Genomic DNA, 18,555 nt, shown 5'->3' with positions numbered 1-18,555 from the left:
CTGCTGCTAAGTCGCTTCAGTCGTGTCCGACTCTGTGCGACCCCAGAGACGGCAGCCCACCAGGCTCCCCCGTCCCTGGGATTCTCCAGGCAAGAACACTGGAGTGGGTTGCCATTTCCTTTTCCAATGCAAGAAAGTGAAAAGTGAAAGTGAAGTCGCTCAGTCGTGTCCGACCCTCAGCGACCCCATGGACTGCAGCCCTCCAGGCTCCTCCGTCCATGGGATTTTCCAGGCAAGAGTACTGGAGTGGGGTGCCGTTGACCACCCACCAACTCCTGGGCCTTCGGTGACGAGGCAAACAGCCTTGACAGAAAGCCTCCCTGAGGCCGGTTGCAGCGGCCCTGCTGTCAGCTCACTCTCTGCTCTCCAGAGCTGTGGGCACCGTGACCCGGTCACCCAGGGAGCTGTGTGCCGATGACCCAGATGCCACAGGACCACGAGGGGCAGAGGGAAGGAGGAGGGGCTCCGGCAGCCAGCGTGGAGAGCTGCGGGTTTACAGGGTGGATGTGCGATGCAGGAGGCTGGGGAGGGGCGGGAAGGAGAGGCATGCACGTGTGTGCGCGCATGCGTGTCTGCGCTTCTGTACACAGTCCCAACCCATCACTCACCCAGATTTGCAGCGCACCCCCTGCAGGCCAGGCTCCGGACTGAACAGGCACCAGACTAAAGTGTGTAGCAGGACACACACGTGTAACAAGTATGATAGGACTGCTGGGCGCTGTGGTGGGGGAAGAGACCCAGCTGTGGAAACTGCAGATGGAGGTAGAGGAGTGGCGGGTTTCCCCTGCCCACACCCAGGACGGACACTGCCAATCAACCCCAACACTCCTGCCAAGCCTGGACTGGACTTCAGAATCCTTCTCAACACAGCACTCCAGGGAGCCACGATCAATTAGCTGGAGTTGGCACACGAGATAAAGCTCATGTTCTTAGCTGAGATCTGGAGGAGGAATGAGTCAGGGGGCGAAGAGGGAGGAGGAATAGGAAAAAGAGTGTCAGGGGAGGGAGCAATGTATGCAAAGACCAGGTGGTGACACGGAGGGCAGGGCAAGAGGTTCAGCTGGGGCACACAGCTTGGGGGGAAAGGGGGGAAGCTGGCAAAATCCAGAGGAAATAAGTGCTGAGTGACAGACCACGCAGTCAGGCCACAAAGGAGACTTGCAGGTATCCAGTCAAGAGTGATGAGTGGCCTCACGGCTGGGGGAAAGGGGGGATGGATGGAGTCAAAGACAATTAGGAGTGAAATGGTAGCGCCCAGTTAAGGGCTGGATACAGAGAGAGAGCAAGAGGCGTCTGGGAGAGCCTTCTGGCTTGGGCAGCTGGGAGACAGTGGTGCTGTGCATTCAGAAAAGGTACTGGATTCTGCTGCCATTCCCCACGTCCTCCGACCCCCACCATGTCAGTGCTCACAGACTTCTAACTGTTGGTACCTGCATCCCTCTAGCTACGTTTCTCTGGCCCACAAGGAATTTTTCTGGTCTCCGGAGCCCTCATTTCCAGAGGAAGGGCAGGAGACTTAACCATGAGCAGCCATCAACCAGTAACCAGTAAGAGTGGGAGCATAAATACCCCAGCCCCCTGGCCTCCCAGGGAGTGACTCTCAGGCACGTGTGTCAGGCTGGTTCTGAGACCCCATCAGGGTTAAGCTCTGGATATACACAGCGGCAGCTGGCTTCTCAACACACATGTAACTGGAGGCCTCCCCTTGCCCTGTCTCTCTTATGGGTTCCTCCACCATGTTTTCCAGAATCACCTTCCAAGTGAAATGCTTACACTCAAATCCATGTCTTTCGTCTGGTTCTGGGAAATCCAAACTGAAGCAGATGGTCACCAGGGAGTACCTCAGGATGGATGAGGGGTCTGGGGAGGTACTGTTCTCCTGGCCCTTTCTCAGGAGTATTGAATCCTTGCCCTTTATCTGGGGAGATGCTCAGAGAGGTGGGAGGTGGGAGCTTGGCTGGTTGCCCAACTCATAGCTGTTCCCTTCCATCCTTAACATGCAGAACCAACTTTTCCATCAGGCAGAAAGGGGCAGTGGAAAGGAAAACAGTTCCCCAGTCCCCAAGGATAAACCAGGATTGGTCTACCATGCTGAAGTCTGCAGAGGGGAAAAGATGGAGAGACCACTGAGCCACCAAACCATGCTGGAAGCATCCACCTCTGGAAATCCTGATAGACACAGCCATTAAATGAAGGAGGGAGTCTAGTAGAATGGTTAAGGGCAGACTCCAAATGCTAGATTTGAATCCCTGAAATTGATGTCACTCGCTGGCTGTATGAAACTGTTAGTTGCTAAGTCATGTCTGAGTCTTTGCAACCCCACAGACTGTAGCCCACCAGGCTCCTCCATCCATGGAATTCTCCAGGCAAGAATACTGGAGTGGGTTGCCATGCCTTCCTCCAGAGGATCTTTCTAACCCAGGGATCAAACCTGGGTCTCCTGCATTGCAGGCAGATTCTTTCCTGTCTGAGCCACCAGAGAAGCCACTCTGGCTCTGTGACCTTGGGCAATTTAATTAGCCTCTCTTGGCTTTCATTTCCTCATCTGTAACATGAGGATACTAATGGTTCCAGAGTTACCAGGTTACTGGGAGAATTAAATGAGTCAATAAATGTAAAAACAGTTAGCACAGTGTCTGCCCATAGCAAATGCTCTTACAAAGTGCTCGCTCTAGAACATTATTACCCTTAAGCCAGAACTTCTCAACCTTAACCCGTGAAACACCTGGGGATCTGGTTAGGAGCCTGAGATGATGCATTTCTTTTCCTTTCTTCTTCTTCTTTTTTGGATGTGCCACGCAGTAAGCGGGATCTTAGGATCTTAGTTCCTGCACCAGGAATGGAACCCCTCCCCTCTGCAGTGGAACTGTGGAGTCTTAAGCACTGGACCACCAGGGAAGTACCCAGAGATGCTATACTTCTAACAAGGTCCCAGGGGATGGTGCTGCTGCTGGGCCGAGAATCACACTTTGAGCAGCAAGGGCTCAACCCACTGTAACTGGTAATGTGTAACCCGGAGCCCAAGGATCATCACTGGCAGAATGGCCCAACCCAATGTGCACCCCTTCCCCAGCCCTGAGTCCTAGTGAGGACACAGCATCTCCAAAGTTCTCTGTGCCTGTCCTTTGCAGCTCTCGCCACACTACTAGTTGTGGTCAGTGAAAGGCAGGGTCTCCGAGGTGCTCGGTCTGACTGTCCAGCATACTGTAGGTGCTGAATGAAAATCCACATGGTAGCATCCCTGGGCCCACTTGCAGGAATACACATGCCCGGCAGCGCCAGGGGCTGCAGCCTGGTGGGGGCGGCACAAAGGCACTGGCTCTCTGTGAGCCTCAGCTGGGCTGGCAGAAGCCCAGGGGGAGGATGGTCACACCCCCTCCTGTTTCACAGCCTGGCATCTGGGTCCTGCTAGTGCCCAAAATACCTCCAAAACAAAGAGGAAGCCGACTACAGCTCAGTGTCCCCACCTGTCCCCCCGTCCCTTTGACCTCCCTTCCTCAGTCAGGTGCGTGTTGGGGGTGGGTAGCAGCACCTGGCTGGGCTCCACCAAGACCCAGTCCCTCTCAGGAGAGCAAGAATCTCCCCTTTGCTGGACAAAGGGTCCTCAAACCTACCTGATCCTTCCTCAACTGTCTCAAGACACCCACCACAAATCTTTTAACCATCATAATAATCACCACAGGAGACTCCCCTGGTGGTCCAGTGGCTAAGACTCTGTGCTCCCAATGCAGGGGGCCCAGGTTCCATCCCTGGTCAGGGAACTGAAACCCACATGCCTCAACTATGACCTGGCACAGCCAAATAAATAATTTTTAAAAAATCATAATCATCACCACCAACGTTTATTCCATGCTTAGCTTGTGCTAAGCACATTCTAGACACAATTATAACAAGGAGCAAAATGCCCAAATAACAGTGGCTGAATTGACAAACATCGGTAATAGCTATAATAATAAAAATGCCTACAATGTGCCAGTTACTGTTCTAAGTGCTTTGACATACGTTAGTTCAATGCCTCCCCACAACAACTCTATTAATGGTCTGTACTATTCTGGACCTCTTTCTATAGATGAAGAAACTGGGCTCAGAGAGGTAAAGTAACTTCCCCCGCAGTCACACAGCTCTGAAGCAGCAGCAATGAGGCCCAATTGGTACTGCCTGACTCCAGAGTCCGGACTTTGGACATGTTTGTAGTATAATCTGAGTTTCTGGTCCCTTAAAGCACACGACAGCAAACGACAAGAGCCGCGTCCCAAGCACCTGCCATGTGCAGGCATCACTTTTCTTCCTCACGACGCCCTCCTATGCTGCTCCCCGTGGACGAGTCCTGTGGCCTCTCTGAGCCTTCAGCTCCTCTTCTGGAGAATGGGAATGTAGGTCTGACCCCCTGCTGCTGTTCACTGCACCACAATACCACCTCCTTGACCTGGTCCTCTGACCTGCCCGTGAGGCCAACAGACAAGATGTATATCAGCCTCCCTAAAGCTTAAAGAGGACAAGGGACATGCCCAAGGCCACTCGGGGTCAGTGGCCAGGCCGGGACCAGGACCCAAATCTCCCGATCCCCTGAAACTCAGCAGGGACCCACTGCTAGCTACCCTGACGCCTAGACTATCTCCCTCCAAGTTTCGCTGTCTTGCCGAGTTTCTCAGGTTAAAGCAAACATTTGTTCCCTTCGTCCTCCTCTTCTCCCTCTCCCTTCCGCATGTCCTCCTCCTCTTCTCGCCCTCCGGAAAGTCTCCCTAGGAGGTGGGCGGACCAGCAGCATCTGCCAAGGCAAGGCCATTCAGAGAGACCGGAGATGCCCAGTTTAGGAGGGGCTGGGGGCGGGAAGGCTTTCAGGCGGCAGAGCCCCCAGCTGCAAGGCAGAGCCAGAAACTGGAAGGTGTCTGCCCTTGGATGAGCCACTCAGCCAGGACCATCCAGTGGAAGTTTCTGCGCCGATGGAAATCTCTGACGCCTGCACAGTCTGATACAGTGGGCGCTGAACACAGGCTGCCACTGAGCACTTGAAATACGGTGAGAGCGACAGAGGAACAGAATATTTCATCTTCATTCACTTACATTTAAACAGCCACATGCGCCTGGGGTCTACCATACTGGACAGCAGGGAGCTTAACTTTTCCAAGCCCCAGTCTTCTCGTGTGCTTGACAAAGGTCATGATACCCCTGTCCTCCCTGGCTGAGGATGGCTGAGATAATGAAGCAATGGGGTGCCGTGATACAAGCCCCGCTAAGAGTCTGGATGCCTGGGTTCCAGACCTATGAACATGCTGTGTGATCCAGGCCAAGCCCCTCAACTTCTCTGAGTGCCCTGGTCATCTGTACAATGAAGAAGTCACTGTGGATCACAGTTTATTTGCCAGGGGGGTTTAGGGGAATCTGGGAGCCCCCTATAGTTACATGAAATGTGTCTGTGTGACCACGCATGTGAGAATGAGTGTGTATGGTGTGAGTGTGTTAGGGTGCACATTTTATCTGCGTATTTATCAGGGGAAAGCAGGCTCCAAACTTTCCCAAAATTCTCAAAGTGAAAGTGCAGTGTCAGTCGCTTCAGTCGTCTCTGATTCTTGCAACCCTATGGACTGTAGCCCACCAGGCACTCTGTCCATGGAATTTTCCAGGCAAGAATATTAGAGTGGGTAGCCATTGCCTTCTCCAGGGGATCTTCCCCACCCAGGGATTCAACCCGGGTCTCCCGCATTGCAGGCAGATTCTTTACAGCCTGAGCCACCAGGGAAGCCCGACCATGAGAGCCCCAGTCTAGATCGATCTTGTCCCAGGAAGTCTTTTAAAAATGGAACTTCCAGGCTCCACCCTCATGGATTCCAATTCAGCAGCTTGGATTCAGGGTCCCGAGATCGGTATTTGTAACAAGTTCCCAGAAATTCTGATGTACAGCCCAGGGAGAGAAACATAGGCGAGGAGCCAGCTGGACCTAATGTGCTATGACTTGATGTGTGTGAAACTCCTTATCAGGCAGTAGTACATATTTTTAAAAACCAATTGGGATTTAAGGAAACTAAGAGAGTTAAAGAGGAAATAACCACCACCCCAACAAAACCCCTCTTGATCCCCTTTCTTCATTAACCTCTGCTGTGGCAGCCATTGTGCCAGGCGTTTTATAAATATTAACCCATTTAATCCTCCCACCCCCTACGAGGTTGGTACTACTGTCTCCATTTTACAGATGAGGAAACCGAGGCACAGAGAGGTGACTTGCCCAGGATCACACCATCAGTGAGCAGTGGAGCTGGGATTGAGACCCAGACAGTTGGGTACCAGATTCATGCCTCACTCACACCTCCTCAGAGAATCCTTGGCTTTCATCACCTCCCTTCCAAGGCCGAGGATGACCCAGGGCTCCTAGAGGGCACTGCTCCGTCCCTCCCGCCCACCCCACACCCGAGACGACTGCGGGCCCCACACTCACTTGCCCTCGGAGCCGTAGCTGTTCATGCTGTCCTCAATGGACTCGTGGCTGGCCTGGCGCAGGGTCCGGCTGGGCATCTCCACTGCCAGGCCGGTCTCCGTGCTCCTCTGGATGGCCCCCTTCAACCTCCGGCTGTCCCCTTCCGGGCAGAGTGGTCGAGAGAGATGGGGAGAGAGACACGGGATGGGAAGGAACGGAGAGACCAGGCCTCTGGTTAGTCTTTCAGAGGCTGGTGGCTGCCCAGCATTGGTTTTCACGCCCTGCCTGGTTCATCAACCTCCTCCAACCACCAGCCTCACCTGCACACACCCTCCCAGGGGCAGCCTGGCCTTTATACTCACCCGTCAAACAGCATCACATGAGTTCTCTTAACTGGCAGATTCATTTACATATACTTTTTTTTTAATTGAAGTATAGTTATTTACAACATTGTGTTAGTTTCAGGTGTACAGCAACGTGATTCGGTTTTTTTTTTTTCAAATTAAATTCCATTATAGGTTATTACAAGATATTGAATATAATCCCCTGTGAAGAAGTGAAGTGAAGTGAAGTCGCTCAATCATGTCTGATTCTTTGCGACCACATGAACTGCATCCTGCCAGGCTCCTCTGTCCGTGCAATTCTCCAGGCAATTCTACTGGAGCGGGTAGCTGTTCCCTTTTCCAGGGGATCTTCCCAACCCAGAGAGCGAACCCAGGTCTCCCGCAATGCAGGCAGATTCTTTACTGTCTGAGCCACCCAGGGAAGCCCAAGAATACTGGAGTGGGTAGCCTATCCCTTCTCCAGGGGATCTTCCCGATCCAGGAAGTGAACCCAGGTCTCCTGCATTGTAGACAGATTCTTTACCAGCTGAACTACCAGGGAAGCCCTATAATTAGTTCCCTGTATTATACAGTAAATCTTTGTTGCTTATCTATTTTATGTACAGTAGCTTGAGGAGAAGGCAATGGCACCCCACTCCAGTACTCTTGCCTGGAAAATCCCATGGATGGAGGAGCCTGTAGTCCATGGGGTCGCTAAGAGTTGAACACGACTGAGCGACTTTACTTTCACTTTCATGCATTGGAGAAGGAAACGGCAACACACTCCAGTGTTCTTGCCTCGAGAATCCCATGGACAGAGAAGCCTGGTAGGCTGCAGTCCATGGGGTCGCACAGAGTTGGACATGACTGAAGCGACTCAGCAGCAGCAGCAGCTTGAATCTGTTAATCCCATACGCCCAGTCTCTCCCTCTCTCCCCTTTAGTAACCACAAGCTTCTTTTCTATGTTTATGAATCTGTTTCTGCTTTGTATATAGATCCATCTGTCTTATTTCTAGATTCCACATACAGGGCTTATCATATAGTATCCGTCTTTCTCTGTCTGACTTACTTCACTAAGTATAATATCCTCTAGGTTCAACCAACATGTACTGTTTCTTGAATTCATTTCTGCCCTGCAGTCTTCTCCAAACCATTTCCCTCCTCCTCTTCAGCTACTATTTATTGAGCACCTACGATGTATCGTATTCTCTGTCAAGTGCTTTTCATGGATTTAAACCAGGGTTTCTCTACGTCAGCACAACTGGCGAGGGGACGCGTTACTGCTTAGCCGTCAGGCGCGGTCGCGTGTGCTGTGGGAGGTCTAACCAGTCTCCCTGGCCTCTACCCACTAGATGCTAGTCCTCCTTCCAGGTCAGCTGTGTCAGTCAAAAATGTCTCCAGGCACTGCCAAACATCCCCTGGAGTGGGGACAAAGATCACCCTTGATCGAGGATCACCCATCTAGGCCATTGGCTCTGAAACCACACTGCCCCAGGTTTAAGTCCTGGATCTCCTCCTCACAGACTGTGAGACTTTGGGCAAATTACTAACCTCCCTGGGCCTCCACTTCCTCAGCTGTGAAATGGGAGAACAACATGGTCCTCTGCCCTGCTTTTCCATTTTTTGGATGCACCACATGGCATGCAGGATCCTAGTTTTCCAAGCAGGGATTGAACCCCTGCCCCCTGCAGGGGAAATATGACCACTGGCCAGCCAGGGAAGTCCGATCCTCTTCCCTTCTATTCCCTGCCTCTAACCACCCTCTCCCCGATCTGGCAGCACCTTCACTTCCACTGTGATCAAACATCATCCGATCCAAGCTCTCCTTGATCCTCTCCTGGCCCGGCCTCTCTCTGCCCAGTGCTCTGTTGTGGTTTTCTTCCTGACGCTCACTACCCATGATGTGTTCTACACCGTCGGTTTACTGACTCCACACAGAAGGTAAACCCCATGAGGACAGCGAATTTCATTGTGTCGAATGTTGAAGCCCCAGGGCCAAGAACAGAGTCTAGCCATTGGAAAGTTAAAGTCGCTCAGTCGTGTCCTACTCTTTGTGACTCCATGGACTATACAGTCCACAGAATTCTCCAGGCCAGAATACTGGAGTAGGTAGCCTTTCCCTTCTCCAGGGGAATCTTCCCAACCCAGGGAGTGAACCCAGGTCTCCCACACTGTGCACTGCAGACAGATTCTTTACCAGCTGAGCCGCCAGGGAAGCCCAAGAAAACTGGAATGGGTAGCCTATCTCTTCTCCAGTGGATCTTCCCAACCCAGGAGTCAAACCAGGGTCTCCAACACTGCAGGAGGATTCTTTACCAACTGAGCTACCAGGGAAGCCCCTAGCCTTTGGAAGTGCTCAAGTAATAACTGCTGGGTGAACGGGTATCCTCACTGAGAGTGGGGTTAATCCTCAGTCACCCAGAAAGCAGTTGCTCCTGCTTGCTCCACTTTTAGCACCGAGGACATGGGGTGTCCGCACTGAGAGTGGGGTTAATCCTCAGTCACCCAGAAAGCAGTTGCTCCTGCTTGCTCCACTTTTAGCACCAAGGACATGGGGTTAAGGGGCTGGTCCGTGGCCTAGGGCCAGAAGGTGGAGTGGAGGCATGGGGGTGAGGATTTGACCCCAAAGGGCTCTCTGCCCCCGTGCTCCACAGCCTGGTGATCAAGGCAAGCTTTACGTCCCCCACCAGCCTGGAGGGGTGTGGGTTCTAGGAGTGGAGATGGATCTTTAGCGGGACCTTCCCTGCCTTCCCAGAGTCTGGGATGAGCTGATAGACCTCAGGGCCTTCAACAGTGCTCACAAATGGACCCACCCAAACCCCATGATCCTGCCGAGTAAAAGGATGGGGAGCTGGGTCTGTGTGTGGGGAGAGGGGGCAAGGCCGGGGCACCTCCTTCTGGACTTCTCCCCGTCTCCCCCCTCCCAACTCAACGATGGTGCCCTCTTCCTCCCTGACCTGCATGCAGACAGACACATGCGTGCACACACAGAAATATAGATGCTCTGTGTGTGCTTCTCAGAGGGTGTACCCACATGTTCCTCTCCTACACACATCTGCGTAATTCAGGCACACAGATGCCCACGTACTCAGAAAATTACACACACACACACACGGAGGAACACACCTGCAAAGATGCAGTTTGCCAACCTGTGTCTAAGTGTCCACACTTGTGTGCTGCCATGGGTCTCTGCCCTGGAGGAGGGCATGGCAATCCTCCAGCTTTCTCGCCTGGAGAACCCCATGCACCGGGGAGCCTGGGTGACCATGGTCTGTAGGGCTGTGAAGAGTCAGACACGACTGAAGCGACTTAGCACGCACGCACCCCTGGGTCTCTGCACACCTGCCACTCTACTTCTGAGGCTAAAAAGGCAGGTGTCTGGGCATGTGCCAGTCACACACAGACGCGTCACCATAAGAAGTGTACACCAACCCACTCAAGAAAGCACACAGAGGAACTGACACAGGGTGCGTGTGTGTGTGTCTGTGTGCATGTGTGTGTCCCCTGGTGTTTCTTGACCATGTTGGGGAAGGTGTGTCTCCCTGTGTGTTTCCTGTCATCCTGCCCCTTTTTCTTTCCCTCATTTGTATCTGAAGTCCCTCTCCCAATGTTTCTCTGTGTACAGCAGGGTCAGGGGCACAGAAAGATTCAGAAACACACACATGTTCACACAGACTCACAGGCACAGAGAAACATCCCTCCAGTCACTCACACACACACGCATGTGTGCGCGCACACACACACACACAGACACAAGCACAGTCATGTCCAAGGACAACACCCTCCCTACACCGGGGATACACCTACACACAAATTTCATCGCTGGATCCTTTTGGGGAAACTTGACCTAAGGCACCTGGCTAAGCTGTTATCCTAAGGAAGTTAAGGTTCAAACATCGCTGCACAGGTGGGTTCCAGCATCACAATGGAAACACCATTCCCTCCAAGAAAACCAGTGATAAAAAGAGCAGCTGCACAAAGATGAAGGCATGGAAGTTCCGAAGGGATGGTTAATGGGGTCAAATGAGAGGTTCTGTTGTCCATGGTTATCTTAAGGCTCCACTGGGGAAACCCGGAGTTTGAGTCCTCTGCACTTCGGGTTTCAACTGTGAGGCTGCCCCAAGCTGGCCACTGTGATGTACAAGTAAATGGAGTGTGGATGACCTATTTTTGGTGACCCATTCCCGCCTGCTGTACCCTGTGGGTTTTAAGTCCCTCCTCTCCCAACTTGTGCAGAGTGTGTGTGTGTGTGCTTGTGTGTGTGTAGCTGCGGGTGGGGGAAGGCAGCAGGCAGAGGGTGTGTGTGGACAGCCAGAGTCCCAGCAAACCACAGCAGCAACTTCGGGTACCGACCCTGCGACGTGCTAAACACACACCTGATGAGGACGGAAGAGGGAACAAGAATGAAGGGGTTCCTGCCTCCCTGGAGCTCACAGTGCAGAGGCCGAAGTGGACATTAAACACAGGATCACACTGATTAATCTCAAGTATGTAAAGGGTTTTGAGGAGCAAGAAAAAGATGTAATGACAGCACTCACCAGGGGAGGGTAATAGGAGGGAGGCTGATGCAGGCAGCTGATTACTTCATTGTTCTAATGACAGTCACTGCAGATCCGCCCCTTGGCCTCCATGATGGTAGATTCTAGTGGATCCCTCCTGTGCCTGAGCATTGTCAGCACCCTATACATGAGACCCTGGCTACCCAGTCCTTAGGTTTTCTTTCTCTCGAGAGCCTTTCCTTTGCTGATTTCATTCCCCGCCCCCATGAGGACCACCCTAAGCAAAGGAATCCTATGCCTCAATCTGCAGCCCTTAACTCTGTCAAGGGCAATACTTTGGGGCTTCTGTGGTGGCTCAGTGGTAAAGAAGCTGACTGCTAATGCAGGAGACCTGGGCTTGATCCCTGGTCTGGGAAGACCCCACATGCAACCACAACTACTGAGCCTGTGCTCTAGAGCTCAGGAGCTATAACTAATGAAACCCACATGTCCCAGAGCCCATGCTCTGCAACAAGAGAAGCCACCGTGGCACTTCTCTGGCGGTCCGGTGATCAAGACTCCAGGCTTCCAATGCAGGGGCACAGGTTCGATCCCTGGTGCAGAACTAAGACCCCATAAACCGCACCACATGTCCCCCCAAAAGAGAATAAGCTCAGACACCATAACTAGAGAGTAGCCCCTGCTTACTGAAACTAGAGAAAAACCCCTGCAGCAACAAAGACCCAGCACAGCCATAAATAAATAAATAAAATTATAAATAAAAAGAGAGCAATTCTTCCAACTGCATTTTGGACATCACTACCTGGATGATGAACTGGCTCCCTGAATGCAACTTGACCCACCCCACTTCCCCCAAACAATTCCTTTTGACTTCTGTTCCCAATTTTCCCAGCCACCAAGACTCAGAACCCCCAAGGACCTCTCTGACTTTCCCCCTTTCTCATCAGATGCCAGGTTGTATCAAATCTTTGCCCTTAATATCTCTTAGCTCTCTTCTTTTCTGTCCATTTTCACTGCCAACCACCCTAATTATCCCAAGTCTAAATTATTTTAACAGCCTCCTAACTAGTCTCCTTGCTTCCAACCCACCCACTCAGCAAGTCATTAACAGATTAACAATCTTAAAATACCACTTCAGACCAAGAAATTCCCTTCCTAGTAATTCATAAATTCACAAACAGACAAGTACACCAAGCTATGCAAGAAGAGACTTCCCCACAGTATCATTTACACCAATGGAATGCTGGAATTAAAGGTCTGTCAGTGGGGATGGCTTTACTAAATGACACATCCCCACAATAAAACACTGCAAATGTTAGAAAGAATCATCAAGACCTACATCTTCAGTGACACAGAAAGACTGCCTCAGCATACTGTGGAGTTAAAAAAGCACGCTGCAGGATGGTATGTAAAACAAAAGACCATTTTTGTAAAGCTATAGATAGTGCAGCTTTATCTTTCTCTTTATGATTAGACACAGAAAAACCCGGGAAGATATGACCCAAACTGTTAATGGGGAAGAACGGTAGGAAGAGATCGCTAGAGGGTGTGTGAGAAGATTGTTTTTCTGGTAACTTTTTAAAAAGTAATTAATCATTGGCTGCACTGGGTCTTCGTTGCTGCATTTTCTCTAATCACCAAGAGCAATGGCTACTCTCTGGTTGCAGGGCACGGGTTTCTCATTGCAGAAGCTTCTCTCGTAGGATACGGGCTCTAGGGGACTCAGGCTTTAGTAGGCGTGGCTGTTCCATAGCACGTGGAATCTCCCTAGACCGGGAATCGAACCATGTCCCCTGCATTGGCAAGCAGATTCTTAACCACTGAACCACCAGGGAAGTCCTTTTGTAATTTTTTCATCTAAGTATACGATACAGACAGAAATGTGAACAAACCTTTAGTGTACAGCTTGATGGGTTTTCACAAAATAAACATCCGTGTATCCAGCAGCCAGATGAAGAAACAGCATTGCCAGGATCCCTGAGGTTCACAGTGCCCAGTCTTCCAGGCTATATTACTCCAAGAAGGCAGCCACTATCCTGATCTCAAACATCAGATATCAGTTTTGCCTGTTTTTAAACTTTATACACAGAGCATGGTCTGTGGGGGGCAGGGTTGGCTTCTGCTCAACATTACGTTGACTATATGAGACCCACCCACATTGCTGTACGTAGCTGTAGACTGCCCATCATCACTATTACACAGCCTTTCACCGTATGAAGATTCCGGAGCACAACCTACTTACCCATTGTACTGTTGACAGGCATTTCATTTTCTTTTCCCCCCAGGCTGGGGCTATTAGAAATAATCCTGCTGTGATTACTTTAGCACATGGCCTTTGCTGAATATTTGTACCTGTGTATCTCAGAAATATACCTAAGGGTGGAACTGCTGGGTGACAGGGCAAGCATCTCTTCAGCTTTAGCAGATGCTGCCAGATGATTTTCCAAAGGAGCTGTACCAACTTACACTCCAATCAGCCCAGTGGGGATATTTTATTTCTCTTTTGTAGGCTGTGGTATCTTTTCGAGATTTTACAGTTAAATGTATGAATTCTAGAATGGAAATGAAGGTAAAATATAAATTTATAAATAAATCATAACCTCATGCCATGATCCTATTTAAAACTTTACAATGGCTCCCCACTGCCCCTCAAATGAGGTACCCCCTTCACACCCAGGTATTCACGACTCACCATTACCTGATTCTCCCCCCACCCCATCTGCTCCTGGTTTCCCCTCCATCTCTGCACTCCAGCCCAGCTAAGCAACTCTTTGCTTCAGGTACATCCTCAATAGCTTCCTCATCCCCATTCTCTCTCTCTTACTTTCCTGCTGTCCTCACCTTCCCTATCAAAATTCTAACCATATTCCAGAGTTAAGCTTTAAATAATAGTTTATCAGGAACTCACCAAACCCTTAGGGCTGTTACGAGGATTAAATATAATGAGGTAATGTAATGATATAATGACATTTAATCCTCTGACATCCTAGGTGGGCTATGGCACACAGTAAGCAATCAACAAGATGACTATTATTAACATTAGTATTACCAAAAAACTATTAGTATCACCACTGTGCCAGATGCTTCGTGTTTTACATAGGCATCTTCTCATTTTAGTTCTCACAATAAGTTGTGAGATAACTACTATCCCATTTTACAGGATAAGAAAATAAGGGTAAATAAAGTTAACTAACCATTCCAAGGACACACACAGCTACTAAGGGCAGAACTGGAATTCAAGTCATGTCTTTCTGACTCATGTTTTTAATGAACCACTAAACTCACTATGCTCTATCACAGAATTCAAATGCCATCTCTTTCACAAACCCTTCTCTGATCAAACTCTCTGAGTCCCAGGGGGCACTTTGTCTTCACTTTTATTGGGTATCTATTCCACTTCACCTTGAAATACAGTCCTTGGTCAACCTACTTGATATCTTGTCTGCTGTATAAGCTCATTCCGCCTTCATTTCCCTTCAGAACCATGGACAGCACCCAGCATTGCCCATCCCACTAACAGTGTGTTTAATTGAATTGCTTTTATTTTTAGAACATCCTCAAGAAAAGTGTAAATCCTCCAGTAAAGAAAACAAGTGAGTCTCATTCAGTTGTCCATACTGAGTATGAATGTGCTATTGTACCTCCTCTCAAAAGCAAGTATCCATGAAGTAACAGGATAAATGATAATAAATTACTAGTTGACATTATTTTTAGCACTCACTCTTTACCAGACACTATTTTATATATAGATAGATAGATACACATATATGCATGGTATTTACACGTGTTGTGCTATTCACTCAGTCGTGTCCAACTCTTTGCGACCCCATGGACTGTAGTCCGCCAGGCTCCTCTGTCCTTGGGGATTCTCCAGGCAAGAGTACTGGAGTGGGTTGCCATGCCCTCCTCCAGGGGATCCTCCCAACCCAGGGACGGAACCCAGGTCTCCTGTATTGCAGGCAGATTCTTTCCCAACTGAACCACCATGGAAGCCCTTATATGTTAAATTAATATAAATTATAATACACAAATTGTGCATGTGTGTGTATGCCAAGTCCCTTCATTCATGCCTGACTCTTTGTGACCCCATGGACCGCAGACTGCCAGACTCCTCTATTCATGGGAGTCTCCAGGCAAGAACACTGGAGTATGTTGCCATTTCCTTCTCCAGGAGATCTCCCTGGCCCAGAGATCGAACCTCTATCTCTTATGTCTCCTACATTGGCAGGCAGGATCTTTACCACTAGCACCACCTGGAAAGCCCAATATACAAATTATAAATTTATAAATATATTTGTTTATATACTTATATATGTTCTTATATGTGTGTGTACATGTAAAATTTAGCCATAACTCTGAGAGTCAAGTATCATTATCCTAATTTTACAAAAAGGAGCCAAGCTCAAAGCAGTTCAGCAACTGGCCCAATGTTACAGCAGACAAGACAGAGCTAGGTTTTAAATCCAGGTTACCTGTAAGATCATATATTCTTAAGCACTTAAGACTGCAGTGATGTGGAAATTGGAGGGGGAGGAGGGAAAGAACACAACCATTCTCCACTTTGACATTTTATCCAAGATGGATCTTTACAGCTCTGTTTTCGAGATGAGAAGCCCAGAGCTGAGAAAGGTTGTATGACTCACTGCAGGTCCCCAGGCTCTAAAACCCCTAACCATGCCACTGTCCACAGCATAATCCCATGTCTGTGAGTAGTCCTCCCTACATAGAAGTCCTCCATACATAGAGCTCTGGGTCAGAAGGTTACTTCAAACTAGGATAATCCTCTGGGGCTCACTGCTCTCCCTTCCCACAGCGCCTGCCTTTCCTGTCCCTTTGAGATAAATACCCTAGAGCTTCCATGGTCAGCCTCTTCCTGGCCTAGCTATTCCCAATGACTTCAAGTCTCACCTCTCCTCCCTGTCCAGGTCCTAAAACTCATCTGAAAACCAAGGACTGAGCTGACAGGCAGGAACTCAGGCCTCCACAGCCCTGATGCTGCTTCTGGCTGTGTCTCCAAGGACAGGTCAAGGAAGCACAAACCCTCAGTAAGAACCCTTTCCCTTTCCCCTCTTCTCTCCAGAACTGGCAACATCTGCCTTCCCTTAAAAGCAGAGAAAATTTCTTTTGGGTGGAACTTAGTGGTCGTCCACAGCAATGCCTTCCTTGTGCAGAAGGGCTACTGAGGCCCAGGAGGGACATGGGGCAATGGCCATGTTGGCATTAGGATTCAGGTCTCAGGTGACACTAGTTGTAAGAGACATGAGTTCGATCCCTGGGTGGGGAAAATCCCCTGGAGGAGGGCATGGCAATCCACTCTAGTATTCTTGCCTAGAGAATCCCATGGACAGAGGAACCTGGTGGGCTATGGTCCATAGGGTCACAAAGAGTCGGACATGACTGAAGTGACTTAGCATGCACAGACTCCTAATTACCAGCCTCTCAGCTCCTTATCACAGTAAACAGCCATTCATGAATATTTTTGAAGCATTTTCAAGGGGCAGCAAAGCATAGTGGTTAAAAAGCATGGACAATGGATGGAACTTCCCGGGTCGTCCAGTGGTTAAGACCGTGCTTCCACTGCTGTGGGCCCAGGTTCAATCTCTAGTTGGGAACTGAGATCTTACATGCCACACGTGTAGCAAAAAAAAAATTAAGCATGGACAATGGAGCCTGATGGCTTCAGTTGTACAGCTGACCTCAGTCACGTTATTAGTAGTGCTGCTGCTGCTGCTGCTGCTAAGTCGCTTCAGTTGTGTCCGACTCTGTGCGACCCCAGAGATGGCAGCCCACCAGGCTTCCCCGTCCCTGGGATTCTCCAGGCAAGAACACTAGAGTGGGTTGCCATTTCCTTCTCCAATGCATGAAAGTGAAAAGTGAAAGTGAAGTTGCTCAGTCGTGTCCAGCTCTAGCGACCCCATGGACTGCAGCCTACCAGGCTCCTCCGTCCATGGGATTTTCTAGGCAAGAGTACTGGAGTGGGGTGTATTAGTAGTGCAATCTTGGGCAAATTATTTAACCTGTATCTCAGTTTTCTCCTCTTAAAAAAATGAAGAATATAATACTATGTGCCTTGTAGGATGTCCATGAGGATTAAATTAGTATTTTTTCTCTTAAGTACTTAGAATAAGGTCTGGCACATAGTAAGCACTGTTTAGTATATGACACACAAATATGTATCAATCAATTAAGTAAACTGTCTAGAAAAAGCAAGAGAGTTCCAGAAAAACATCTACTTCTGTTTTATTGATTACGCCAAAGCCTTGGACTGTGTGGATCACAACAAACTGTGGAAAATTCTGAAAGAGATGGGAATACTAGACCACCTGACCTGCCTCCTGAGAAATCTGTATGCAGGTCAGGAAGCAACAGTTAAAACTGGACAAAAAACAATGGGCTGGCTCCAAAATGGGAAAGGACTATGTCAAGGCTGTATATTGTCACCCTGCCTATTTAACTTATATGCAGAGTACATCATGAGAAATGCTGGGCTGGAAGAAGCACAAACTGGAATCAATCGCTGGGAGAAATATCAACAACCTCAGATATGCAGATGACACCACCCTTATGGCAGAAAGCAAAGAGGAACTAAAGAGCCTCTCGATGAAAGTCAAAGAGGAGAGTGAAAAAGTTGGCTTAAAACACAACATTCAGAAAACGAAGATCATGGCATCCAGTCCCATCACTTCATAGCAAATAGATAGGGAAACAATGGAAACAATGAGAGACTTTATTTTCTTGAGCTCCAAAATCACTGCAGATGGTGACTGCAGCCATAAAATTAAAAAACACCTGCTCCTTAGAAGAAAGCTATGACCAACCTGCTGCTGCTGCTAAGTCACTTCAGTTGTGTCTGACTCTGTGCGACCCCAGAGACGGCAGCCCACCAGACTCCCCCGTCCCTGGGATTCTCCAGGCAAGAACACTGGAGTGGGTTGCCATTTCCTTCTCCAATGCATGAAAGTGAAAAGTGAAAGTGAAGTTGCTCAGTCGTGTCCAGCTCTAGCGACCCCATGGACTGCAGCCTACCAGGCTCCTCTGTCCATGGGATTTTCCAGGCAAGAGCACTGGAGTGGGGTGCCATTGCCTTCTCCGTGACCAACCTAGATAGCATATTAAAAAGCAGAGACATTACTTTGCAAGCAAAGGTCCGTCTAGTCAAGGCTATGGTTTTTCCAGTAGTCATGTATGGATGTGAGAGTTGGACTGTGAAGAAAGCTGAGCACCAAAGAATTGATGCTTTTGAACTGTGGTGTTGGAGAAGACTTTTGAGAGTCCCGTGGACTGCAAGGAGATCCAACCAGTCCATCCTAAAGGAAATCA

At 49.4% G+C, this 18,555-nt stretch overlaps 1 protein-coding gene across 1 annotated transcript in view; it reads right to left on the bottom strand.

Moving 5' to 3' along the window:
* The window catches only part of RIMS4 (regulating synaptic membrane exocytosis 4), a 68,748-nt gene that overhangs the window by 13,759 nt on the left and 36,434 nt on the right, over positions 1-18,555 (bottom strand). The window contains exon 2 of the mRNA XM_010841006.1: positions 6,434-6,572. Coding sequence (XP_010839308.1) covers positions 6,434-6,572 — 139 coding nt within the window. The remainder of the gene's footprint in view (positions 1-6,433; positions 6,573-18,555) is intronic.

The sequence above is a fragment of the Bison bison genome, unplaced genomic scaffold (genome assembly GCF_000754665.1).
Source record: "Bison bison bison isolate TAMUID 2011002044 unplaced genomic scaffold, Bison_UMD1.0 scf7180017864154, whole genome shotgun sequence".
Taxonomy (NCBI): domain Eukaryota; kingdom Metazoa; phylum Chordata; class Mammalia; order Artiodactyla; family Bovidae; genus Bison; species Bison bison.
This window is presented reverse-complemented; position numbering and strand designations above follow the sequence as displayed.